We start from the raw sequence: 27,133 nt of genomic DNA, 5'->3' as shown, positions 1-27,133 counted from the left end.
GGTTACGTTGTTAGTGTGTATGATGCCCACAGCTGCTTCGATACTGTCACAGGACCTAGAGCTGTCTTCACGCAAGTCCCGCCTGCGTCCGGATGGAAGCGATGGGAGGGCTGCGTGCTGGCTGCTCACAAAAGCCTGTGCTCGCAGCTTGCAGGTAGCCCCCGGCTCACCAAAGATGCTCAAGTGTTAAGACAGTCGGTAGAGACAAATACCAAAAGCAGGATGATTCTTTTTTTTYCCCCTGTTCTGCAGTTCAAACTTCACAGCAGATAGTAATCGTGATAATAGAGTGTGTAACAATAATACATTTTAATTAGTAGGCATTGCATACTTCAAAGCCTTTAGTAAGACATGTAAGACTGCAGAAAATAGTATCCATAGAAAGTTTAATATGTCTTTTAAAGTAATTTAAGTAGTTTGCAAAGTCAAGTCAACCACATCAGTCAACAAAAGATTTACCTTGGCCCGAAGGGTGTAGCTGTTCTTCCCTGGCATTCGACCTGTGTGGTTCTTCTCACCTGCCCTCTTCCATCAGAGGTCTTGCTGGTGATGAATAACCATATCAGCAATAATCATAATCCAATATATATTTCATCAGTTAGATATTATCAGTGTTAGATCATACCAGTTGTTAAAGCCATTGAAGAACATTGTGCTCTCCCCCATTTTTTTTTCCACCAAAGAATGGATTGCAGTCTGTCTTGACAGCGGAAACCTTTATCATAGCATTAATTTGCACATAATGTAGCATCATGGGGCCACTTTGTTCTTAAAAAGTTACCTCCCTTGCCTTCAAGTGTATATTAGCAAACCCAAGAAAAGAAACAAGACAGTGGCTCTGTTGAGCTTGCGCATTTATAAAAGGACATAGTAGAGACAAGATGGAATTTTAAAGGAGATTTTGGATAAGAGGAGATGATTTATGTGTTATCTTCTCTCTTAGAATGCAGGGAAACATCTTAAGCTTGTTTGTATGKTTTTTTTTTAAATAAATTTGTTATTATTTTAATATTCTTTTCTGGATTATCCTTKGGAGAGGGAATGGGGGATGATTTCTAGCAAGTGGGCAAGAAAATTTAAGGGTCAATTTAACTCTTAACACAGATTTTTTCAGCTTTCTGTAGTAATTGTTGATATCTTGATAGCATTATGACCATGAAATCTTGAAGCTAATCTAGACAGGAGGAGGAAAAGAGGTTGTCTGCCACTGATTTTGTTCTCTGGCTTCTTTCTACCAACTCTGTCCAAAACTGGTATAAAACACTGATGAAAAAGGTCCATTGACTTCAGTGGCAGCTTTGTGTGAGGAGTCACCCTGACACTGAAATTGGAGTTGGTGAGCTGCAGGTTTTTGGAAATGGAAGTCCCATCTTCAAAGTGTGTTCCCGGCCTATCTGCATTTCTTCAACATTCATCTAGTCCCTCATGACAAACAATCAGCTGTGAGTGGTTCCCCATGGAGTCAGTTAAGACTTTTGTCTTAAAAAAATAGTCATGTTTAGGCTCTGTGCTGATACTTGGATTGATTCTGAGCACATGTTTGTCTGTTTTTACGTGGCAAATTCACATGAAGAAGCACTTTGAGCTGGATTGGTGAATAAAGCCTTAGTTTAGCATTTTTGAAGGRTTGGTGGAATCTGTTGAAGGGAATATTTTAATTAGCAACCCAATCAGTGTGTAGAAAGATTAGTTTTGTTTAATCTTGAGTTCATATCCATCCATAAAAAGGCAAAATAACTAATGCCTAAACTAAGACCCTGGAGGTTGGCTTTAGGATTCCTGGGTCCTTCACTGCTCTGATGAAACTTTGCTGTTCATCTAAGCAACATRTTGACGTTACTCCTGCTTTTCTGCTAGTGGAGTGGCTACTCTGCAGGTAACATGGCATAGTAGAAAGAAAGCTGGGACATTTGGGTATAATATTCTCATTCTCTCTCTCATTCTCTATTTTTTTTCCCTCTGTCTTCAAACAAAATCCATCTTTTTGTTTATCAAGTCACCTGCCCAATGTAGTTCCTATTTATTTCTGACCCACTATTACATCCCTTAGACTGATTGTGTTGCAGGTGATTTCACCCACTAGGCAGAAATTGCGCCACCAGCCGTGCCCTGACAACTACTGATTTTTTTTTATATATATATATATATATATATTTTTTTTTTTTTTGAATTAAAAGGTGTAGAAAATGAAGCTTAAACAGCAATACTATCGTGAATTTTGAAGACCACTGGGAACAACTCATTAATCTGAAGTTCTTTTTAGAAAGAAGTGTGTTTATATATGCACACACAGCATATATGTAGCCATGACTTGCTTGCTTTGTGTCAAATAAACTCAAGCTGTGAATAAAACCCTAAATATATAACCACACATCTCAGAGATCACTTCAGCGAGGCACAGCTGCCTTACTCTGTCCTGCGAAAGGTGCTATCCACAGGTGCTTTAGATAATAGAAAACAATACGGACCTGATTTGCTGCAAATGAGCTAAAATTTGTCTTATGGAAACTTGCCTTGCCACCTCATTTAGGTGAAGAACTTGGATTAAATAAGTATTTTATTTATTGACATGTTTTTGGAGCTTGGAAAGACCAGTGATATTTTAACCAGAGTGAAATGTGTTGTCCTTTCTAGCTGTTTATTCATTTTCTCTTAAGACAATAATGGCAGTCTGCAGGGATTATATCTGCATAGAAGTTGTTCAATGGTAAATAAATACTGAAATTATGGTAAATAAATACTGGACCAGGCCTCAGTTATAGTTGTGAGGGAGCTAGGTAGGATTTTTTGCAGTGCTGCATAGAAGAAAAGGAAAAAAAATGCTCATTTTTCATGATAAGTTGATGTGTCTAGTTGTATGCCAAAAGGGGGGAAAAAATCTTTATTATCCGTATATCACAAAAATAGATTGGCTCGCTCTCTGAATGATTTTATCCCATTTTCAGCTAGAGTGGGGAAGAAAACCTCTTTCAACCCCCTTTATTTAATGTGGTATCTCTGGCATGGTTTATAATTTGGGTTTTTTTTGGCATCCATCTTTTCAACCAAGCATCTGCCAACTATGTGCTGAAAAGCAAAATGTAGAGTATTTATCACTGGGATTAATCATTTTATTGAGCAAAGGCTTTTTACACACAAAAATATTCAAGATCAAAGCTCTGAAAAGCAAAGCTGTTACATTATAGAAGAGACATTTTCTTAGTTCACTTGATGTGAACAGATGAAATGCTCTGCGCATAATGCGAGTTAGTGTCAAAAGAAGCTTGTAGCTACGGACTCTTTAGCATTTTGTCTTTGCGTCTCTTGAATAGTTATTAGGTGTTGAATAATATATTTTTACAGTGCCTGCAAAGATTTTCTCTGTAACTTTAACCTTCCCCCATAGACACGTGGGCATGCTTTAATTAATAGATCAGGTTATTTATCCCAGCTATTTATAGATTGTCCATCGCTATAGTATTAAGGCGCTGTTACTTGCTTGGCATGAAGTARTATGATTCCAGACAAATAGTTACTGTTTTAGGCATCACCATTATTCTGCTGGCTGAGAGAAGCTTTGTCCTAGAAGCTTTACATAGATTTATTTTTCTGGATGTTTCTGTGAGATGGCTATAGAAAAGCAGGAGGACGTAGTTACAGAGCAGTTCTCATGGGCATCCCTTCAAGCCCTTCATGAGAGTTCTTGGCTGTTTTTGTTAAGGTCATGTAATCATTATAAAAAAAAGAAGTTTGCACCAACAGGCAGAGAAAATAATATTTAAGACTCTTTGTGGGCTTTTCTGTTTGTATGCATTTGGGTTTTGTTTCTTTTCCCTACAAAGCAGTTCTCTAGAATGTCCCTGTATTTCAGAGTCTTATTTTTTGGAATCTTGTCATATCCTCTGTCATCCAATTTTATTTATTTATTTTTATAGGTGAGTTAACACAGACTCCAACACTAAGTGAACAGGACTGGACTTCTTGAGTTTTATATCTAAGCCACCCACATCTAGCAGACTCTTAGGCAAGTTGTTTAATTTCACCAAACTCAATTTCCCATCTTTAAGATGAGGTTAATAATATATAATAATACTATTATATTTTATATATTATATTAATAATACATATATACACACACATATATATTTAACATAGTGCGGGTTTTAGGTATATAAGTAAGCTAGTAATGTCTTTGAAGTGTAGCATGAGTGCTATGAAAAAATGTGACTGTTTCTTACAAAAGAATTAAAAAACCCCAGGAAAAGAATTCATACATGTGCTCCTTCTCCATGTTTGTGAAGATGGCAGAGCTTTCTCGTTCACAGCTTCTTGCCTAGCTTTATGAAAGCCCAGGTTTCATCTGTTTTAATGGAATATTAAAGCCTAAGGTAATACACTTGGTTACTTGTATATTAGAATTATTAAAATAATTAGTGGTGTAATTTCTGTATACTAATATAATTTTATTTGACAAGTAAGAGACTTTTGTAARTCAATTGGCTATTTGTCTTCATTATTGGTGACAGATTTTTTTTTAATAAAAAGAGCAGTTTTAGGCAGATATTTGTGAAAAGTTGAATGGAAATATTTAAGCAATTATTGCTTAGCACGTTCTTCACGAGGATATGTTTGGATATGTTTGGTTTGGGCTCATTTGAACTAAGTGATATTTATGTTCATTAGTAATGAATGACTCCAAGGGRTCATTTAATGCGGGTTGCTTTCCCACTATTACACGTAGCATCTCTTACAGCTCTGCCTGTTTCCAGAGGCATCCAGAGGTAGAAATTTCRTGGCCTTCCTGGGAAGTTGGATGTAGTTCTTTATTCCTAGAGGCTTTTCACATGTCTGACATGGAATCTTCTGCGCTTCGATAGGAGCCCTTATTTCTTGTTTCCAATACAGATGTGGAGAACAGATTGTTTCTTCCGCTTTGCAGCAGTCTTTTATACATCCGAAGATGATGATTAATCTTCAATAATCTCTTCTGTAGGTTGAACAGTTCCAGGTAATTCCATCTTTTCTGGAAGGTCACATTTCCTAGACCTAGACTATTTTTGTAGCTCTSTCTGGACTGTCCGCTTGGTCTGCATCTCAGTGCTACGCTCGGGGCAATGTTATGGCATAGGAACCATAAAGACCAACCATCCAGAAAGGATGCCTTGGGTGTAAAAATGGATTGAAAAGGACTTGAAGCGCCGAGTGAAGAAATAATCTTTGTCGCATCCATGTTCAGAGCGAGCTGCTTTATTTCTGGTAAATTAACAAGAACCTTAATCGGCACCATAAATGTAAAAGCAGAATGTGGTGAGGCATGGGGGTAGCTTTATTAAATGCGTATTTCAAATTGGTGTTGACAAACCAGCTAGTAAAAAGAACCGCTATTTTATATCTTAATGGAAGCTCCTAAAAGTATTTGCAATCATATATAGCTGCATATAGGCAATATATAGTTGCATTCAGAAGTTTTTCGGTTTCAACAATTTAAAGCATTCTTGTGTTTCATTCTTCTGGTCAAAGCTGTTTTCTGTGACTATTAAAAACACAGATTGTCTGAAAATGAGTTTGGTTAGGTGGGAAATGAGGAAATTCAGGTTTTGTGGATTTTTTTTTTTTTWATAATTCCTAGCTAAATCCCATTGAGATTAAAGAGTGCACAGCAAGTTCTTGAAGAACTGGTTTCCTTGGCATGATGGCTTGAAAGGTGTCTAAACGTGATTGGAAATGTATGTTTATTGATTAGATATCAGTAATATTGATCAAAGCAGCTTTTTTGGAGATCTTTGATAAATCTCCTGTTCCATGAGGTGTCCTATAGGGTGCTTGGCAATAGAGAACATTGTTGTGGAAGGGCTGTAGAAACAAGGAGGAGATGAAACGCGTGTACGTTTGGTTGGAGAAAGAATCTCAGCTTGGCCAAGGACTGCCCRCACATTTGCAAGCACATTTCTACCCCTCTGAGCTTGAATCTTTAATCTCTGTTTGTCACGTGCCTGTTGACGGTAGTGCTAGGATATTCCAGACCAAAGATTGAGCAGAACCATAATACTGCTTTCTTTCAGCCCGATTTTATTTATGGTTATGGGGCAGTGACTTCTGATTTCAGGCTAGTAGATTTGGCTTTTTTGGGAGAGGCATAAAACCTGAAATTATAAGGATTTGGCAGGAGGGAATCTCACAGATTCCTTTTGGAAAAGGAAAGACAACCAATTAAATTAGAATGTGGATTCATTTCTGTAATGTGAGGTATAAATAGGAACTGGAAAATATACATTTTTTCCCTCCCCTCTCCCATATTGGGAAATACAACCATTGTAAGCAGTGCTGGAATTATAAAAATACTTCTAATGAGAGTTTTGTTGCCTGGCGAAGCACAGATTTTTTTTTATTTTTTTCCTCCGGTAAAAGATTTTTCTTTTCCCTTTACAGGATGGCGGATACAGACCTTTTTATGGAATGTGAGGAGGAGGAGCTGGAGCCATGGCAGAAAATCAGCGATGTGATTGAAGATTCTGTTGTTGAGGACTATAATTCGGTTGATAAAACTGCTACGGGTATTTATTTCAGTCTAGAATTATCCAACTTATAGTTGTGTGATATGTAAGGGAAACTGCAGTGATTGCTTATATCTTCTCCAGTAAGCTTATTTGAAACAACAACAAAAAATACCTGTTAATGAATAATTTAATAAATGGTGATCTGCGTTTGACCAGCTAACAGGAGGGCCTAAGAAGCCCTAGCTAAGTAAGGACATGGAAGTGTGGGGTTTTTGTTTGGTTTTGACTATGGTTTTCAGTTGGTATCAACACAATTTGGACCATTCTGTTACAGCGCCAGAGCATTTAAAATACAAGAGTAAATAAAGCCTGTTCTATAACCAGAAAAACAAAACTTTACTCTCCTTTTGATTTTCCCCAAGTACTTGAGTTGGTGTGTAGGGAAGAAAAAGAATTCAYGTCCTATTGCATGTGTGGGTGAAGTAGACTGGCATATTTAATAAATTAGGCTTTCATTTAGGCATTTGCATTGTTTTTTCCTGGCTATTTGGGCAAGACCAAGCAAAGTAGCAGTTTAATATCTGGAACAGAGAAGGGATCTTGTAGGCCCAGGGGTAGCGCTGGTGATTTGGTGTCTCTCTCTCTTGCTTCGGTGGTGGCAGTCCTAAATGTCAAGGTTTGTGTGAAGCACTGCAGAAGCGTTCTTGGTGATCAGCGTTTTGAACTCTGTAGCAGTAGGTGTTCTGCATATTTTGCTGTAATTAAAGGGTCTCCRTGGAAGTCTTCAACTTTTTGGAGCTTTTTTTTTTTTTTCCCCCCCAAGGGAAAAAAACAAAAGGGAAAAAAAGGAAATGATAAATAGAGGTGCTCCAAGCACTTGAGTTTGCACAAGCTGAACAGAAAGGTGACAGTATTTGGTGGGAGTCCTGTCAAAGCTTGCAGGGGCTACAGGGCATAGCAGTTGCTTTCATTCTGCTCGAAATGAAATCCAGGGTATTACTGGAAATTATCACTGGAGGTATCACCCTTTAGATAAGATGTAAAATCAAGGTCCCGTCTGCTCATGGTCACAGCTGGGGACACTGTTTTGCAAAAAAAAAACTGTTAAACTTGTGTGTTGGCCAAATCTCAAGGTGAATAACTCTGTCCAARGGCTGGGTGGCCCTTTTGCTGTTAGCGTTGTCTTGCTTCTTTTCAGAGATAACATAAGCAATCTCTCTGAATAACTTATYTAATACATTGGAATATAAAATATTTTAGACTCCTTTAGGATTAAGAAGCTATACAAATATGTTTGTCGAACTCATTAAAAAGTACCATTTTTAGTATAACTTTATCAGAAACATGGATAACGAGAAAGGTTATTTTTATGTTATTTGAAATGATGATACATTTTTGGGAAGTGTCTTAAAAATGTCTTTGACTCCAAGTGCGTTGTGGCTATCACTGCGTGATACATCTGTGATCTCAGGGTCTGTAGATTTTTTTTTTTTTACTTTGGTCAGGAGACAATGCTTAGGAAAAAACCTGAAATTTCCCAAGGTATGTATTGATATCTTTGGAAGACAGATGGGATGTTCACAGTCTCTAGACAAAATTACTTTCCACATGCAGAGGATTTCTGACTTGAGAAATCTTTTCTGTTAGTATTGCTGGAACCAAGCCTGCAGCCTCAGCCGGGGTTGTGTATTGCAGCATGAGCTTGATGGGTGGTTGCACTTGCGCTTTTCGCATCCCTTGGGATGCAGGTGAACCCCCCTAGGCATTAGGAACGTTGTGTTGGCAGACTAAGTTTTTCCTGGTTGTTTCCACGTGGCTTTTCTCTTTAAATTAGCGATAGATGAGGAAATTCTCCTTGTGATTGCATGGATGCGGCTGGGCCCATTCACTTTAAAAGCAACACAAAGTTCTCCAGCCTAGAGCCAGCCCTTCTCCTCTAAGAGTAGCTGCGCTTGTTAAGGCCCACCATCCCCTACAACATAGCTGTGACTTGCAGGGGAATCTTTTTTGGCTTTTTACCGGCAAGGATTTTGAGTGGCAAAATGCCACAGGGATCTGTCACCTCTCAGTGCCAGCAGCCTCTGCTGGCCCAGTAACTGAGGGTCACATCCCAGTTTAAGTTGTGACTATGTGGAGCACTCATGAAGCGAGCTGTGTCTGGAGTCATCCCAGCTTTCAGCAACTGTTTTTATGCTCATGGCTGTCATCTGGCATTTTGTTTTACATTCATTAAAAAAAACTTCCAAGTTAGGGCTGAAAAAGACCCGTCAAATCTATCCGTGTCTCGGCGTAAGATTTTGTTTTGGTCTTTTTCCCTCCAGGATATAATTCACCATGTGCCAGCCTGCAGGCCTAAAATTTATCCTTTCCTTAAACAACAGCATCCCAGTTGCTAAATACTGAGCCTTACAGCTAACTGTTTGTTAACCAACCGCCTGCCTCAGTTTCCCGTGTGGGATGTTGTACTTGGTAATGTTGAAATACGCAAAACTCCAGCTCCCCTTTGAACGAAGAGAGTAGTGGAATGGATCCTTCCTTCCTTTTCCCCTTGCCCCTTTTCCCCTTGCCTTTCATTTCTTTGGATTGCTTGTGGCTATACCTGTGGCGTGCTCAAGGTGGTTCCTTCCTGTGGTCATGTATACCTGCATGGCGAGCTGGTTATAGTGTGGGTGTCTTGCAACAGTGTCCTCTTCCGCTCCCCAAAAGGTTGTTCTTGTTGACCAGGATGAGATGGGTGCCACGCCACGCATCAGGCTGACAGCTTGACTCATTTTCATAATTCTCCATTGCAGATTCCTTCAATTCTTGCAACAGGAATCTCAAAAATACTCTTTTTTTTTATACTGAAAATGTAGAAATTATACAAGAAAAYACTGTGTTTAAATCACGCATGCAACAAATGCCTAACTGTGTAGTTAAGTCAGTTTAAGTTAGGAAATGAGAAGAACTTGTGTGTTTAAGTTGCTGCCTGTGTCAGTGTGATGGGAAGCTTGCAATGCTTCCCTGCTGTCCCGCCCTGCGATCCCTTCTTTCCCCTGACTCCATCAGCATTTTTTTTCTCTTACACTTGTTATATGTGGGTGTTTGCACCGGGGGGAGGTAGCCTTTCATCTAGGTAGCAGCGTTAGAGCAGCAGCTTCTCTTAGCCTTGTTCCCAGGTCCTGCTTTTTGAAGGATGCATTCCGGAGCGGTTGTGCCTCATACTTCCCGAGGTGGACTGAGAGTGCTTGGAAGCCACCTAAAGTTGATAAAAGGCTCCTCAGATACCTAGAAGTGTCTGTCACTAGGCCCCAGTATCCACTTGATACTGGAATCACCTGCCATTAAAGTGTTAATGACGTGTCCCCACATTGCTCCTTTTTGCCTGCCAGCTGTGACAAAGGGTGTTCTTTGAGACAAAAGTCATCGCAGAAGTGAGTTGTCAACCCAGGCTTATTGTCTACCCTTCTCTCTAAGCCTGAGTTCTGTTGATGCTCAACTATTGAACTCAAAGTCCAAACGTATCATAACCTTAAATCACAGCACGCTGACATCAGTCCTAACTGTTTATTGATGATTCTGGCGTTATCTTGGTGATGGGAGCCGTGGCATGATGGCCTCTGTAGCCTGGTATGTTCTACTTTGAGGTTCCTATGTCAGTACCTCTGATTTTCACCCTGCAAAGTGGCTCCTTGATGGACCTAGTGCTAGCGTCCTTCTCTTGGAAAGGACAGCAGTAAAGTTCAGATCATCTTCGTGGGGGTTTCTGGAGCATCAAGGTAAAGAAGTCTTGCTAGTTGCAACCTGGCTATGCTTAGTTGGGAAAGAGGATAAGARAGTTCCTCTTCTACATGTCTACACTTTACCTTCCTGGTAGCATACTGGAAGTCAAGGAGGAGTTCAAGAAGTGTAGGAAGAGGCCTAGGTCTCACAAGGATCACTTTTTTCCAGGACTAGGTGTTCAGGCCTGCTTCAGGAGGCTTGCTTCGTCAACTGCCATTAGGTCTAAATCGCTCTACTCAAAGAAGCAAATCAAGCAGCTTCCAGCGAGCTACTTGGAAAAGTCATACGCTTGAGAGGCAGGAGGAGAAGAGAGAAGAATGTAACTTGTTCTTTTGCAGCAGCTGATTTGTGCCATGGTCTCCTCATTCTCCCTAGATGAAATAGTGAATCTATGCACATCTGTCTTGTCTGGTGAGTTTAAAGTGTTCCAGGACCTGTGGAAACCTAACAAATCTTCTCGGAAGCAATCTAAGAGAAGCTCTTGGACATGCTACACCAGAAGACTTATCAGTCTCGTTAATGAAAGTCTACCAAAGCCTGAAAAAAACTTTTGCCATGCAACTGTGCCCATCCTGACCACACTGCAAAGAGCCTGCAGTTTCTGGTAAGGAATTGGAGTATTTGTATATGCTTCTGCTGTTGTGTTGTCTAGTAATGATAKCATTTTAGGAGAGATCAACATGACAGGGACCCACCAAGCCCACACTGGGAGAAAAGAATCGAAAGTCATTGGAGTGACTTGACCAGAAGATCTTTCTCAGCTGGTCTCTACTTTAAAATAGACTATAACCCAATGTCATCTCTTGTTTGTTAAGCTGATACAAGTCCACCCATTTGATTTGTAAGCTCCCAAGGAGCCAGAAGGAGATGGAAACTGGACTGTCGCATTCTGCTTGAGGCTTCGYGGTAGCCTCTGTACTAACCATGAGGTCCTCGTAGCTTCAGTCTTCATGATTTCCTTGGAYGCTCAAGGGACAATGAAGGACTGTTGTTTGCAGTCTCTTCCAGCAGACTTCCAGCGCTTGGCAAGGTCTCCACTCCTTGAAAGATTTGGCCGGGACTGTGCGCTCCTTGTCAGCCCGATAACCCTGATGCCGCTGAGGAGGAGACAATGATCTGCTAATGCCCTGCGCTTGGGCCTTCGTCAGATGCTGGGTGGGATGTAAATATTCAGCACCTCATACAACTCTCCACAGTTCCTTCACTCTCTCTCTTCCCCCCCCACTCTTTTCTTTTTTCTTTTTTTCCCCTCCTCTCATTCCCAACTGCACTGTCTCTTCTCTCTCTTCTCTTTGATAATCATGTTTTTATTTTCAGGAATATTGAACGGATCACGTCTGTAACTTGCCAAAATTGCACTTTAAGTCAATTTGTCTCTTGTTCCTACTCACCCCTTCCATCCTTTCCCTGTCCCTCTTCAGAGAGCAGTATCAGCCTGCAAAGGACACGTGTCCTGTCTTTCATCTGCGGAGCTGGAGGAAACATGCTCAGAGTTCAGGCGTAGCAGGGTTTGTATTCCTTGTTTTTGATCCTGAAGAAGAAAATGGTCCAAGATAAACTGTCAGCCTTTATGACAACTCAACATTTCCATCCTCTCCCTCAGTTAGAGGCTGTGTTTGCTGATGGATATTTTTTTCGTTCTCTGAAAGTGGCAACCGATGTCTCCTCTTTCCACCAGCGCCCTTGCTAAGGAACTTGAAAAGCTAGACAAGATGTGGGCCAAGCAGTTGTGTTGCTTGGATCTGGGCCTTTTGATATATTCTTCCATCACCCTACAGTTTCTGCCTATATAATCTTCATGAAAATATTTGGATTGTGTACACTGAGAGCTGCCAGTCAGGCAGCATCCAGGCTGTTCGTGTACAGCATATTTTGTTAAAAGAAGCAGTTTGCCTCTGGTCAGAACATTTTGTCTTACAGCAGGAGTTCTTTCCTGGACTAACACAGTTGCATGAAATTTCATCCTTCTTGTGCTTAAGACACCATACATGCTCTGGGAAAAGAAAAATAGAGAACATGTGGATAAAACCCCACAGAGACCTGAGGTCCTTTTAGGATAAGTAGCTGTTGTAGCCTCACTGGTTTTGGCCACCACACCAGTGCTGGTTTGTGTTTTGCGACCAGGGCAAGAGGATTTCTCATGTCTGCCTAGTCAGGAGTTTGTCCTTCTCAGCACAGACCTCTCCGTAATGCTTTAATACTGGCAAGAAGAAGCGCCTGTAGGAACTTGTCAACACRACTGCATGAAATATTTATTTGGGTGCTGTTGATGGCATTTTGTTAGAGAATCTATATTGATATCCATAGATACCTGTGTAGATAAGCTACTAAGATAGATATATAGATATATGATTTGCTTTTGTGCATGATGCTTAAAAGAAGGAACACATTTCATGCATGTTGATAGCTCGCTACCATGAGCTTCTGGCCTTTTCTTTCAGGCCAGACACATGTCATCTGTAGTAGGCATTTGTGAAATGAAGAACTAGTGGGGAAAAACAATTGAGGGTAAATTGCTTTGTAGGAAGCACAAGGAATACTAATTATTTATTCATTTTCTGGGTGACAGTCCCTGGAGATGGGAGGAGATGGGAAACGTTGCGATCTTTGCTTTAGCCCTGCCCTGGGCAACCTTCCTGAGTTGGTTTCCTCACGCTGTGCAAATATTGCCCGTCTGCTGAGGGGGCGAGTTAGAAGGTGGGCGGCCGCGAGCGCGCGGGGTGAAGGGGACGCGCCGCAGAGCAGCGTGCAGCTGGAGAGAGCGTCTCGCACCAACAGCATCGGGTGGCCACGTCTGCCAGCGGCGGTTCTGTACTAGGAGTATCCAGTGAAAATCCGTCCATCCGAGGCGGTGGTGGCAGCGTTAGCACTCTGTAGGCTGACACAGTTGCAGGCAGTGCTGCTGCGGCTTGGATGGTGGCTTGTGCAGGCAGCAGTTGGATTTTCAGTTTGTAGTGAATGGGGCTAGGAAAACTGAAGCAGCTGTGTAACAGCTGCGGGTGTGTTCAAAGAGCGTGCGGGAGAGGAGTATCCAAGCTGTGAGGTTGCTCAAAGCTGAAGAATTTGAACACCTAGTTCCTAGGAGCCTTTGAAAATCCTGTCTAAATAGGAATGTTAATATGTAGAAGGGTTGGATATTGTCAAAAAAAMCCATTTCTATTGCGTGAGGAAAGCACAGATTTTTACCTGGCAGGTGTGACTGTTTATATTTGTGTTTCTCTTCCAGCTGGCAATCCACTTGTTCAGCAGGGTGGACAGCCTCTCATCCTCGCACAGAACCCATCCTCAGGCCTGGGCACGATGGTGACCCAGCCCGTGTTACGGCCTGTCCAGGTCATGCAGAATGCCAACCATGTGACAAACTCTCCAGTGACCAGCCAGCCCATCTTCATAACGACCCAGGTGAGTACTCTGGTAGACCCCACTTTATTCATGGGAATCCCCAAGAAGGGATTTACTCAAGAGGTAAATGATCTATTTCAGTGTAGAAAGCTCAGACTGGAAGTGCTTAAAATACATTTGATACGTTGATGGTAACTGTTTCAATGCAGGGATTTCCTGTGAGGAATGTGCGACCTGTGCAAAACACAATGAATCAAGTTGGAATTGTTCTGAATGTGCAGCAAGGTCAAACAGTCAGACCCATTACCCTAGTCCCAGGTAAGGGCTGAAACTAATGAAAGCTGCGTCTCTGTCATATTTCTTTTTAGACTAGCAAAAAATAAAAAAGTCTGTATTTGAAGTCTGTATTTCACCTGCATATCTGGTAGTGCTGAAGATGAGGATTTTCCATTTCTGTAATAATTGGGATTTCCTTTATCTGTGCTACCAATTCTGCAAGTTGTTTTACAGCTGAGAGTGGGCCCTTCAATCACAGCATTGAAGTGCTTTGCAGAGTAGGGGTCTTCCACCTGGATGCAGTATCTGCCTCAGAGTTCCATGTAATCCAGCCTCTTCAAAAGCCACCTAACTTGCTTCCAAAATCCCAGACTATGACAGGCTCCTTACAACTCGTCTTTCTTTTCCAAATTTCCCCAAGCCATGTCCCTTACTGCCTGTAAACCAAACTTCACCTTGAGGAGTATTTTTCTTCAATGYGAACTTCTTATACCAGATCTTATCATGCTCCATCAGCCAGGTCAAAAATCCATATGTCACTGGATAGCTTCTTCATAATAAAGCAACCATGAATAGGGATCAGGTCACCTTTCATTCTCCCCAAACTGAATTTCCCAAGCCTCACATCACAAGCTTTAATATCTGTCCATAGGATCACTCTTTTTCTGTCATAAAAGGCCATGAGCCATTAGAGAAAAGGACTGTGAGACTTAYGAAGTTTATCAGGATTTAAGTTCATAAATCACTTGTGCCTGAAAGTTTCACCTAACAATCACTGTTTTTGCATCCTTGTTCAACTTTATCCCACTTGGGAAGGGAAATTAAGGTGCTGAACTTCTGTAGCTTCCACTGAAGATACTGGGAGTTGTAGGAGCTCAACAGTGATGGAAAATAGGCTGCACTCAGAAAATTCTGAGCAAGGAATGAAGTTTGATTATTTGATCTACTTTGTTTTTGAAGCCCCAGGTACCCAGTTTGTTAAACCAACAGTTGGCGTTCCCCAAGTGTTCTCTCAAATGGCCCAGGTGAGACCAGGTACAACCATGCCGGTCCGACCCACCACCAACACTTTCACTACAGTCATTCCGGCCACGCTTACCATCAGGAGCACTGTACCACAGTCCCAGGCACAACAGCAAAGTAAGTCCACTCCCAGCACCTCCACAACTCCTACTTCAGCGCAGCCAACAACACTTGGACAGTTAACTGTGCAGCAGCCAGGGCAGTCCAGTCAAGCTACTAACCCCAAATTAGGTAAGATTTGCCATGGAAAAGCAAGGGGACTCGAGTGTATAACACTGTCTGGCATTTGATCTTCAAGCATATGGCTTAGCAGTTAGAATGCAGAAGTTGAGTCAGAACGCCTAGGTTCTATTTTTTTGCCTCTGTGACTGACTCACCCTTCATTTCTCTTACCAATATGAAAAAAAAATGAAAATAATTCTGCCATAGCGTCCAGTCTGGCTTGAAGACCAGTTAAATTCTGCTTTGCATAATGCTCTGAGATCACCAATTAAGAGTCCCCCAAGTGCAGCATACTGTTCATTGATGCCCTGTATTTTTTTTTTTTTTTTTGCAAGCTAAAGCTGAACAGATGATGAACACAGGCAGAAACCAACCATTTTACTTATTTTTATGTTGGCTGAATTCATGAGTCAACTGATTGCTCAGGAATAGTGACAAACAATTTAGAAAAGTACTTCACACAGCAAGTAGTCGGAATATTTTTAGCTTTTAAGTGATCAAAATCATATATGACTGCATTTAGAAAATAAACTTTTTGTGACCATTAATATTCTGTATCATGGGACATGGCTCATATCTTAGAGTGTAACCAGAAGGGTAGGGAGATGTTCTTTGCCGCTCTCACCAGCCTTCAAGTCACTGGATATCGGAATTGGTGGCTTAGTTGTCCTCTTTGAAGACTCAAGGGAAGAACGGGAGATGAGGTGTGCTAGCTGCGGGTGGGTGTTGCGTAGGCATCACGTCTTAACCTGTTCCTAATTCATTTCTCTCTTTATTCCTTCTCTTGGCAGTGAGTATCGCGAGCTTTGTGACCGTGAAGAGACCTGGTGTGACTGGTGAGAACAGCAACGAGGTTGCTAAGCTAGTGAATACCCTGAATACGATTCCCTCCTTAGGCCAGAGTCCTGGCCCACTTGTGGTTTCTAACAGCAGCCCTGTGCATGGCTCGCAGAGATTGAGTGTTGCAGAGTCTTCATCATCTTCATCATTAAAAGGTACGGTCTGCAGTAGCTGTTTTATAACTTGATTGATTCTGCTGAGAACCTGGCAATATACAGGTGTCCAGACCTGTACTTTCTGGAGGAAAAAACAATGCCGTTCATAACTATGGTGGTTTCGTGCTAGGGATGAACACTTAAAGAGCTGTGCTCTTATTTTCTATGTGCTTGCCATCTATTTTATCTAGTAACTGTGTTTTTTTGGGAATCTTATATTATTCTGCATTCAGAATGATTGCTGTTCATCCTGTTATCGCGGAAATTATCTGCACAAACCAGAGATACTCTACACAAGGAGGCAAGACGATTCAATTTGGACTTCTTCCAAAGGAAGAACATTCTTTAAAGTGTTCGAGAGTCCAAAAGTTGTTGTTTTCAGGTGCCTTTTGTATCATCCAGATTCTGATTTTTGACTTGCTGCTGGAGATGAAGATGAGGCATTTAAACTAGTGAATRAGGAGAAGAAGCCAAAGAATTAATTGAAAATGGGAAAGCAGTTACACTGATCTTCCCATTTTAAAATTAGTTTTGAGACGCCCCTGTTGCTCTAGCTAATGGGGGTGTATTTCATCTTGCAGATCACAAGGAGTTTGCATTCTTTTTACTTTTCCTTTTCTTCCTTCTTTTTTTTTTTCCTCGGGCTTCCTTTTCCAGACTAGTTTAGTACTTRAAGCATAGCCCTTGAAACTCAAGTATTTCAGTACTTGCAAGAGATCACCTAGTGTCAAGATGAAGAGTAAGGATTCTTTCTTACTAGTGTTTTGTTTTGCTTTTCCTGCTACAGTCAGCTCATCTCCTATTACCACATTTGATTTGCAAGACGGTGGCAGGAAGGTCTGCCCAAGATGCAATGCCCAGTTTCGAGTCACTGAAGCTTTAAGAGGACATATGTGTGTAAGTAACTGTTTTAAGAAGAGCAGTTAATTCATAGTTGCTTGTGATCGTGGCGGGCAAAGACTAGTTCTTCTCCCTAGGTCAGAGACTTCTGTTAAAAGAACGAAATTGAGAGGCAAATTTTTGACCGTTTACCCTTAAAAATATCTATGGTTCTTCCTAGATTCAGTTTGATGTTTTGTGTGGCTTTTCTTTCAGTACTGCTGTCCTGAAATGGTTGAATTCCTCAAGAAAGGAAAATCTCTAGAGCCAGAACCAAATATTCAATCTGCAAAGCCACCCTCACCAGAAAAAAATACAGCTGTTGCTTCACCACCCTCTTCTACCCCTGTTCCTGCATTATCCCCCCCTGCTAAAGCTCCAGAGCCAAATGAAAACATGGTTGACTCATCCCAAAGCAAGCTYATTATGTTAGTGGATGATTTCTACTACGGCAGAGATGGTGGCAAAGTGAATCAGCTGCTGAACTTCCCCAAGGTTCCCACTTCCTTCAGGTGTCCGCACTGCACCAAGAGGCTAAAGAACAACATACGGTAAGAGGAACGGTGTGCCACAGCCTGCAGTGTGCTGAATGCCTCTAATCTCCCGAAGTTAAAATGAGTTATGAGCATCAGTCCATCAAGTGCTACAGCTCCCATGCAGTAGGTTAAGCCCAGAACTGAAGCAGGAAAAGGTGAGATGAGTTGTCTGTTCTCTCACAATTGAGTCAGGGGTAAAACTTACTGGATGGTTGCATGGTTAGAATACTCTTCAGCAGAGAAGCTTCATTTACTTTTCATTAGTCTTAAAACGATAAGGAATTTTATTTGCTAGAACRAACTGTTCTCCTCATCTTTATTCAATACCGTTTCACAAGAGGGAGCTGATGAGAAAATCTTTTTGTATAGAGTGTATTCTTCCCAGTAAGGCGCTGTACATTCTTCTTTTGAAATAACGGGAACAGTGGTTTGGGGTTTTTTTGTTTGTTTTTTTTTCTTCCTTTTGAGTTGAAATGCTTATCGTGGTGAATAGCATTCCCCGTTAGGATCAGAAGTGCTCAACTATTTCAACCCTTGCACGGCCAGATCTCTTCTCTAGTTCCTTCTGAAAAGCGGGAGGTCTCTGGATAGAGGGAGGTTTTGCTTGACTTCGGTAGGAAGACAGAAACTGCTTCTAATGCTATTTTGGAACTACAGTTATTTTAACTTTATTGTTAAATCCTTTGTGCAAATAAAGGTAATGCTAATATGGGTTGAGGAGTCAGGTGAGTGCTCATGAGGCTGTCAGCCTTACAGACACACAGATTTGGGGTTTATGCTCACACACTTTCTATCACCTCTGCAAGGTTTATGAATCATATGAAGCACCATGTTGAGCTAGACCAGCAGAATGGAGAGGTGGACGTCCATACCATCTGTCAGCATTGCTACAGGCAGTTTTCCACTCCGTTCCAGCTACAGTGTCATTTAGAGAATGTTCACAGTCCCTATGAATCAACAAGTAAGTTGGTTGTTGTTTGCTTAGGTTTAAGGGGGTTGTGTCTTGTTTTAAGTCTTTGGACAAAGGACACTTCTGTTCTGCCTTTTGTAGTACGCTTGTTTTGTAGGTCAGTAGAAAAATCCATCTATACTGTATTTTTCAGGCTGATTTTAAAATATTCTTGACAATTAAAGAACAAACTCAGTAGTACCTCGTTGGTGGTTAACTTGCCGATAAAAAATCTATACTTCAAAGTCACTTGGGGTTGCCTTATCAGGAAGCTTTACTACTTATTTTCTTAAACTAAATGGTGGGTAGAACTTTTTCTGCTTTTTGGAGAACTCTTAGAATATGTTCTTTTGCGTAGCCAATTCAAAATGTTGAGAGCTAGCAATGCTTTAGGGTTTTTTTGTTTCGCTTTTATAACGGSACTATATTTTCAAAGCAACTTGTTGCAACTTGTAGCATACATTTTAAGTTCTGTGCGCCCCTCCAGCCCTGATCCCCCCCCAAGTTGTAACTTGCTTTTCCTTTCTCTCGCAGCAAAGTGCAAGATTTGTGAATGGGCATTTGAGAGTGAACCGATGTTTCTACAGCACATGAAGGATACACACAAACCTGGGGAGATGCCATATGTTTGTCAGGTACTGAAGGGGTTTGAGGAACTGGATTTCACAAAGGCGTCCTAGAGCGTAAGGGGAAAGCTGGCATTTCCAGCAAAGCCTGTAGCTCATCGTGGTCTAAATAAGAGCTTTAGCCCTTATTATGCAGCCCTTAGCTGCATTTCCCCCACCCTGGGACATGGTCACTTCTTTCCTTCTTGTGTGAGCAGTGTCAGCATTGTGCATTTTATGCAGACTGCTTTGAATAGATGCTACTTAGTTTGGTATTTTACAATTTACAAGCTAGTAAGTTTGGTATTTTACAATTTACAAGCTAGCAAGTTCTTTGGGACTTAGTTCCGAACCACCATTGACAAATATCTTTTGAGCATCAAGACCATGCAGTAGCAATCTCAGTGTTGCGATGGTAGATACAAGAAGTTGCCATGTGACTTGGTCGCTGATGGTTTCTGTCCTGTAGGTCTGTCAGTATCGTTCATCGCTCTACTCCGAAGTGGACAGCCATTTCCGAATGATCCACGAAGACACTCGGCACCTGCTCTGCCCTTATTGTCTCAAAGTCTTTAAGAACGGCAATGCTTTCCAGCAGCATTTCATGAGGCATCAGGTAGTGAGGCTGCAGCCTTTGCATATGTGCGTCTGCTTTTTGTTGCTGCTGCCGTTGTTGAAGGTGGTTTCTCCAAAGACTGGGTGGGTTTTTACAAACATGATCACAGTTGAATATGAGCTGGGGGCTTGGGAGCAACTTGGAGGAAGGAACGTTTTAAATAAATGACATATTCACTCCATAACAAATGCAATTTCTATGCTCTCCTTGCAGACTTTTCATAAGGATTGTGCTAGAGAAAGGAAGCGTTGCCCCTTTCCCCACCTCTGTTTGGGAGTAGCATAGAATATTGTTACTTAGCACAAAAACCGTGCTTTGCTGGACTGTGCTCGCTTCGTGTGATGATTAACCAATAGAGGTTCTGTGTTCATTTGGGATTTGAAATTTTAATCTCCGGAACACAAATGATGCTGTTTGCACACAAATAAATGCATTTTTGTGGCTTGGTGCTCTGTTTCCATATATGTTGCCTATACGGACAACGTATTTTGTGGGGGTATAGCTAAAGCATGGCTTTCAGGACCTGCACGTGGRGCACTTTTAACAAGTGCCAGTTTGATTGCCCTTAAAGCCCTTCCTTGATTTCCAGAGGAGGTGGAGGCCAGGCTACTGACAGGGTTGCYGTTTCCACACGCTGCTCCTCTTGTTTGCCTGCCTTGGGCTTAAACACGCGAGACTTGGGTCCATGGCACTTTGGGGGCTTGGTGACCCCACAGAGAAAACGAAGTTTTTGGCAGGGGAGGGTTGGGGTTTTTTTAACACCCTCTCCCAACCTGTTTTGTTGCAAGTTGTGTCTCCCTAAACTGAACTCTGAATCATTTGCTTTAGAAGAAGAGTGTTTATCATTGCAACAAGTGTAGACTGCAGTTCCTGTTTGCCAAGGATAAAATTGAACACAAGCTGCAGCACCACAAAACTTTCCGAAAGCCCAAGCAACTTGAAGGACTGAAACCCGGAACCAAGGTAAGAAATCCAGGCTAACAATGATCCTCTTCAGTTTCCTTGGAAATATCTGTGTCTATATCCATGTGTATTCACTAAACCTAAAAGCCAGGAGGCTTTTACTGCTGCAAGCCCAGTTGCAGCATTTGTGCCACTTACTTTGTCCCCGTGACTGTGGAATTTGACACTTTGTTTTCTGTCCATGTGGTTTATGCTTAGTTGGTTGTTCTCTTCCTAGAAATGGTAAGCCAGAGAGCATGGAGCTGAAAGTGGTACATGAGGGAGATAAAACTCCCTGAACTAGGATACCTACAAGGGAAGGCATCTGCATCTGAACTAGTTGATTTGACTCTCTCTAGTCATTAGGTGAAAAACAGACACTTTGGGGCTCAGGTTGTGTCTTGCACTTGTATTATGCTTGGAAATGCTCAGCTTTGTTCTAGGAGGTCTCAGAGCTGAGATTCTTAATGACTGTTTCAAAGGGAGGAGGCTGAGTTGTGGTGGATTGTGTTAACCTTGTGTTAAGAGCTCTTGGTTGTATCTGTTCTTTGCAGGTTACAATCAGGGCATCTAGAGGACCGCCACGATCAGTGCCAATATCTTCAAACGACCTGGCCCAGGGCATGGGCCAGGAAACTGCTCCGTTGACATCTTTGACAGATCCTCAGCCCATCTTCTTGTATCCACCTGTCCAGAGGAACGTGCAGAAGAGAGCAGTGAAGAAAATGTCAGAGCTTGTTGCTAAGTTTATAATTTTAATTGTTAAAGGAAATGCAATTTGTTCCCTCCCTTCTTCTTTCTTTTTTAATGTCACAGTGCTGAGGAATTTGCTTCTCGGCTCTGGACAAGTTCACCAGTTACCAAGAAATGCTTTTGTCAGAATTCAGCTTGACACAAGAACAGGATTAAGTCATGTTATGAAAACCCTTAAGATGAAATTTTGAAATATAGTTTACAGAGCATTTTTGTAGGGAGAGTGGAATCTGCTGAAGGGCTTTCTGCCCACTGTGTCTCTTAATCTTTAATGACAATCCAGAGGCCACTCTTAAACTTAAATCAAGTATTCCTGGCTACAAAGTGGGGAATGTTAAGTCTGGCACTCAGCTGTCCTAGGTAGATAGGGTTGAAGACAGGACCAGCTCAACTGCAGACTGTTCCGGGATCTTTTATGTGGTGCTAAATTTCGTGTGCTAATGATTGTGTTAAATGAGAAGATCCTTTGTTCAGCCCCTGATGGAAATGTCCCCTCTTGTCTTTAGGAGTGTCTTGGGGAGACAGACCTGTCTGGAGTGCAGCTTCGAGATACCTGACTTCCCAAACCACTTTCCCACCTACGTTCACTGCTCGCTGTGTCGTTACAGCACTTGCTGCTCCAGAGCTTACGCCAACCACATGATCAAGTACGGCTTAAGAATATTTCTTTGGACACTGTATTAGAATTTYCTCCTTTTTTTGAATGCAGTTGTATCCCTATGTCCCTATCCCCTACACTGCAGTAAAAGGAATATCATGAAATTCCAATTGACCACAGGCAGTTTACTGCAAGTAAGATTCTCTCTAGACGTGTTGCACTTTTTAATAGCAAATATGGGTGATGCTTTCAAAGGGGTTGGGGAAAACAGTGCAAGAGCTGTAAGACTCACTCTGAAGTACTGCAGTAATAGCTCATGATGTGGATACCTCATGCTGCTGCAAAGGACTGACATTTTCGGTCTTTATAGGATCTTGCAGAATTTTCAYCTTAGGATGGCATAATTGTTCTTAATCTTTTTACGAGCCTGTAGTCTGCACAGGACCACATATAGAACAGGATGGCAAAAGAGTTGCTTCAAAACCTGAAGCAACTTTGAATTGATACCAAGTTGTTCCATTTAGACACAGGTTTTTATTTCCTTGAAAGCAAAATTGGCAAACAAGATAGTATTAAAAGAGGGATTGGGTTTATCTGAGTAGATGTGCTGTTTTTTGCATGTGTTCATATTTCTTTAAATATACAGATCAAATCTGACATTTACACTGTTTTTGTCTTGCAGCAATCATGTTCCTCGGAAGAGTCCTAAATACTTGGCTTTGTTTAAAAACTATACTGCCTGGTAATGGAAAACTTGTCATCTTAATTACCTGGGAATCTAATGGGCATTTTTTTCCAGATCTCATGATTTGCTTCTTAAGAACATGCGCTGTGTTTTTTTTCAACACATATTGAATTAAGAGCAGTGTATTACCTGAGATTCCCCTTGCCTTTGGGTGGGAGTTTGTTGCTTAAGGGAGGCGGTGCTGCCTGTGTACACTGGAGGGTGAATTTTTTTTCTAGTTGTTGGTGGGGAGGATCTACATATTTTCCTATGTGATACTTCTGCTAAACTCACTTCTTTCTTTCTTTTTCCAGCGGTGTCAAGCTGTCCTGTTCCTCCTGCCTCTTTGTAACATCAGAAGGTGACACAATGGCAAAACATCTGGTCTTCAATCCATCGCATGAGTTTAGTAACATTATTTTCCGAGGTAGGAGTTTGAAAAGGAGCAAAAAGAAATTGCAATAACTTGAAATCTAGGATTAGGGTAGGACATAATACATCTATTCATAAACTCAAGATCAAATACTTTGAAGTGTAGCGTTTGGCCAAGAGGTTACTGGATGTTGAATGTTATAAAACATAGTGCCATGGGTGTTCTCTAACTGCCTGAATGTGGTTTAATTGTTACGGAGATTTTGAGAGTTTAGGTTTAAATGACACCAGCTCTGGAGTTCTGCTGTGTCACTAGTTACTCCAGTCTCCTGACATCTTCCCAGGGACAGACAATGCAGAGGTGTCAGCGAGTTCCTCTGTTCTGCTGAGACACCATTGTACCCCCATGACACCGAGAGGCCTTAAGCAGCTGCTCTCTTTGGGCTTTGAAAATGGCCCAGATCTGGCATTCCAGCCATTCTTCCAGCCACTTACAAAAGTCTGGGGCACTGCTTGCAGTGATCTGGCCCAAGGGAAGCTTTCCTACCTCAGCTCTGTGATTTCAAAGGCACGTGGAGTTTTGCAGCTGGACTCTGCTGATTGCTGCTTGCTGCTGCTCTGCCCTGCTAAGTTTTCTGTACTAGTTCCATATTTGGCTTCACTTAAGTGCAAATATTCCATGGTAGGAGGTGGGAGTTTGAATGGGTGGATGAATATCAGTTATTTTTGCAGCATATTGGGATACTTTGAAGAACAGACAGTATAGCGATACTGATGCTCGTCTCTCTAAGATGACTTTTTTCTTTGTTTGTGCTTTTTGTTTGTTTGCTAAGCTCCCAATCTTTCTCTCTCCCTCTCTCTCTCTCTCTTTCTCTCTCCCTCTCTTTTCCCCACCCCCACCCCACCCCATCCTCTCTCCTTTCTCTTTAACAGGGTCTACTTGGATTTCACATTCCAGGTAAACTATTTGTAAATGTTGGTCTGCCATCACCTATTTATTCTTTATTTTTTTTCTCAACAGTTTTGTTTGCTTGGTTTATTCAGGCTTCTTCCGTGTTCTCTCTCTTTTAAGGCATATCCAGCCCCAGGACAGAAGCACCAAGAATGTATTCCCCACGTATTCCCCCAGCAAAGCTGCTACGGCGAAGACAAAGTCCACGTCACCTGCAAAAGAGAATCTGGAGCCTGAAGCGGCCCTGGCAGCCTGTGYCAGACCTCTGCTCTGCCCGGAGGAGGAGTGCTTGAACATCGATGCTCCCGAGGATGAGCAGCCCCCCAAGGAGCCCGGGGCGGTGGGCAGAAAGGAGCAGCTCTCGGTGAGGAAGCTGCGAGTCGTGCTCTTCGCCCTGTGCTGCAGCACCGAGCAGGCGGCGGAGCACTTCCGCAACCCCCAGAGGCGGATCAAGCGCTGGCTCCGCCGCTTTCAAGCCTTCCAAGAAGAAAACTTGGCATCTCTGTCAGAGGGCAAGTACCTCAGTTTGGAGGCTGAAGAGAAGCTAGCAGAATGGGTGCTCACTCAGAGGGAGCAGCAGCTGCCTGTAAACGAGGAGACTCTCTTCCAGAAAGCGACCAAGATCGGCCGATCCCTCGAAGGTGGCTTCAAGATCTCCTACGAGTGGGCGGTGAGGTTCATGCTGCGGCACAATCTCAGCACGCACACCTGCCGGGCGGTAGCGCGCCCCCTCCCCAAGGACGTGGAGGAAAGTGCCGGCTGCTTCATCGAGTTTGTGCAGCGGCAGATCCACACCCAAGACCTGCCTCTCTCCATGATCGCGGCCATTGATGAGATCTCCCTCTTCCTGGACGTGGAGGTGCTGTGCAGCGATGACAGGAAGGAGAACGCCTTGCAGACGGTGGGTACYGGGGAGCCCTGGTGCGACGTCATCCTCACTATCCTCGCCGACGGTAGCGTCCTCCCAACGCTGGTCGTTTACAGGGGTCACGTACAGCAGCCTGCCAACGTGCCAGAATCTATCCTGTTGGAAGCAAAGGAAAACGGCTACAGYGATGATGAAATCATGGAGTTGTGGGCGTCCAGAGTGTGGCAGAAGCACACAGAGTGTCAGAACAGCAAGGGCATGTTAGTGCTGGATTGCCACCGAACACACCTCTCGGAAGAGGTCCTGTCTTTGCTGAGCGCRTCCAGCACTCTGCCAGCTGTTGTCCCTGCTGGCTGCAGCTCCAAAATTCAACCTCTAGATGTTTGTATAAAGCGGACTGTGAAAAGCTTCTTGCATAAAAAGTGGAAAGAGCAAGCCAAGGAGATGGCGGACTCGACATGCGACTCAGACATCCTCCTGCAGCTGGTGTTGTGTTGGCTGGCAGAGGTCCTGGAGGTCATCAGTGACTGCCCGGAGCTCGTGCAGCAGTCCTTCCTGGTGGCCAGCGTGCTGCCCGGGCCGGACGGCACGGCCAACTCGCCCGCGCGCAACGCCGACATGCAGGAGGAGCTCATCGCCTCGCTGGAGGAGCAGCTGAAGCTGAGCGAGGAGCAGCAGCAGCAGCAGCAGCAGCAGCAGGAGGCCGAGCTCCAGGACGGGATCCCAGCTGAGGAGGCTGCAGACCCGGAAATCCTCCAGCAGCTCTTCGAAGGGGAAAGCGAGACTGGATCCTTTTATGGTTTTGAAGATGCCGACTTGGATCTGATGGAAATCTGAGCACTGATCTGCAACTCGTGATCCGGAAAGGGTTATTTTTTAAATAAATGTTGGATGAGACCATTACACTTCCCTGTGGATTTGTGGGTTTAGGAAATTCGTAGGCGATCACTCAGATAAATAGCCATTTATGCTGTTCATTTATAAGTTTTGTGCTTTTTTAAAAGAAATCACTGTGTTGGTATTTTCTGAAAATATATTGTGGGTGAATATTTTTGCGTTTTCTTTACCTCACTGTATCATAGTTTTCTGTTTTTATTGTGCAGAAATGTTTTGAATTATACATTGTCAATGTGACCATTTCTACAGAAAAGGGGGAAAAGAAATGTAGCTAATGAACCAGTATATAAATCTCTTTGGTTGTCTTAACACAGGTAACTGTTTTATGGTTTTTTGGGTTTTTTGTTTTGTTTTTTGTTTTGTTTTTTAACACTTGACCCAGAGATTTGGTTTCTGTGGTAAATTTAGATATAAATTACTGTTTAATGTGTGAACCTTCTATAATTGGCCATCGCTTTTTTTTTTTTCTTTTTTTTTCTTTTTTTATTGAGTAATTATTTTGCTTGTGAGGCATGAGGTAAAAAACACAAGCGAAGGGATTTTTTGCCTGTTCGGTGCCAGCAACGGCTCTCAGGAGCCGCTCAAATTTGAGCTGGGCTTGAAGCGAGATCCCCGCCTAGGGAGCGGGGTGCAGCAGGCTACAAAGCTCCTGCGGTGGAGGTGACTTCCTGAGCCAGCGGGCGCTGGTTCCGCTCCTCCAGCCTGGGAACCATCTGCCATCCGCCTTGCTCCAAAGCTCCTGCCCGAGGGTTCCTGCTGGACRAGGAAAGTCAGGTCTCTCTTGATCCTCCTGGGCACTAGAGGGGAGTTGAAACCATATGGACCATTGCAGGCTGACCTGGTAACTACTCCTAGCTGATAAACCCGCTTTAACCAGTGGCATCAGACACCCCGTTCCTTAGAATTAGAAATCTGATTTAATGAAACAAACTGTGATGTGCACAAAAAAAAGACTTTTGTTTTTATTTTTCACTGCCAGCTTAAATTTTTCTACATTTTGCATGTTTGAGGGTTTTTTAACTGTATGTATTATGGTATAGACAGAAAGCATTTTGACATACAGAAATCGGAAGCACCTGCACCTTCCTGTTTCCATAGAGGTTTTGCAAACCTGCCCTATTACCCAAGGAAAGCAGGAAGGCAGCATGTGCAGACCTGTAAATGGTTCATCTTTAAATTGTAAATAAGTGGAACATTTAATAAAACCAGGGAAATGGATTTATAAACACGTGTTTTTCTTACAAAGCACTCTTGAACGCTTGTGCCTGCTTGTAGTGCGCGCCGCCAACGGCAGCCTGCCGTGCTCTGCCCCAGCAGCTCGGTTGCACAGACGGGGCAAGGCTGCT

At 42.6% G+C, this 27,133-nt stretch overlaps 1 protein-coding gene across 1 annotated transcript; it reads left to right on the top strand.

The window, feature by feature from the left end:
* POGZ (pogo transposable element derived with ZNF domain) lies at positions 1–26,754 on the top strand. Its single transcript, XM_026048136.1, has 18 exons — positions 1–154; positions 6,409–6,533; positions 13,465–13,640; positions 13,790–13,898; positions 14,817–14,996; positions 15,893–16,096; positions 16,884–16,993; positions 17,192–17,526; positions 18,318–18,472; positions 18,995–19,095; positions 19,535–19,681; positions 20,510–20,644; positions 21,178–21,350; positions 21,883–22,023; positions 22,657–22,716; positions 23,013–23,125; positions 24,004–24,028; positions 24,143–26,754. The coding sequence occupies exons 1-18, from the start codon at positions 93–95 to the stop codon at positions 25,725–25,727; spliced, it is 3,936 nt and encodes a 1,311-aa protein (XP_025903921.1). The 5' UTR covers positions 1–92; the 3' UTR covers positions 25,728–26,754.
* Positions 26,755–27,133: the final 379 nt, after the last annotated feature.

The sequence above is a fragment of the Nothoprocta perdicaria genome, unplaced genomic scaffold, assembly GCF_003342845.1.
Source record: "Nothoprocta perdicaria isolate Ctin4 unplaced genomic scaffold, notPer1 scaffold_511, whole genome shotgun sequence".
NCBI classification, from domain to species: domain Eukaryota; kingdom Metazoa; phylum Chordata; class Aves; order Tinamiformes; family Tinamidae; genus Nothoprocta; species Nothoprocta perdicaria.
This window is presented reverse-complemented; position numbering and strand designations above follow the sequence as displayed.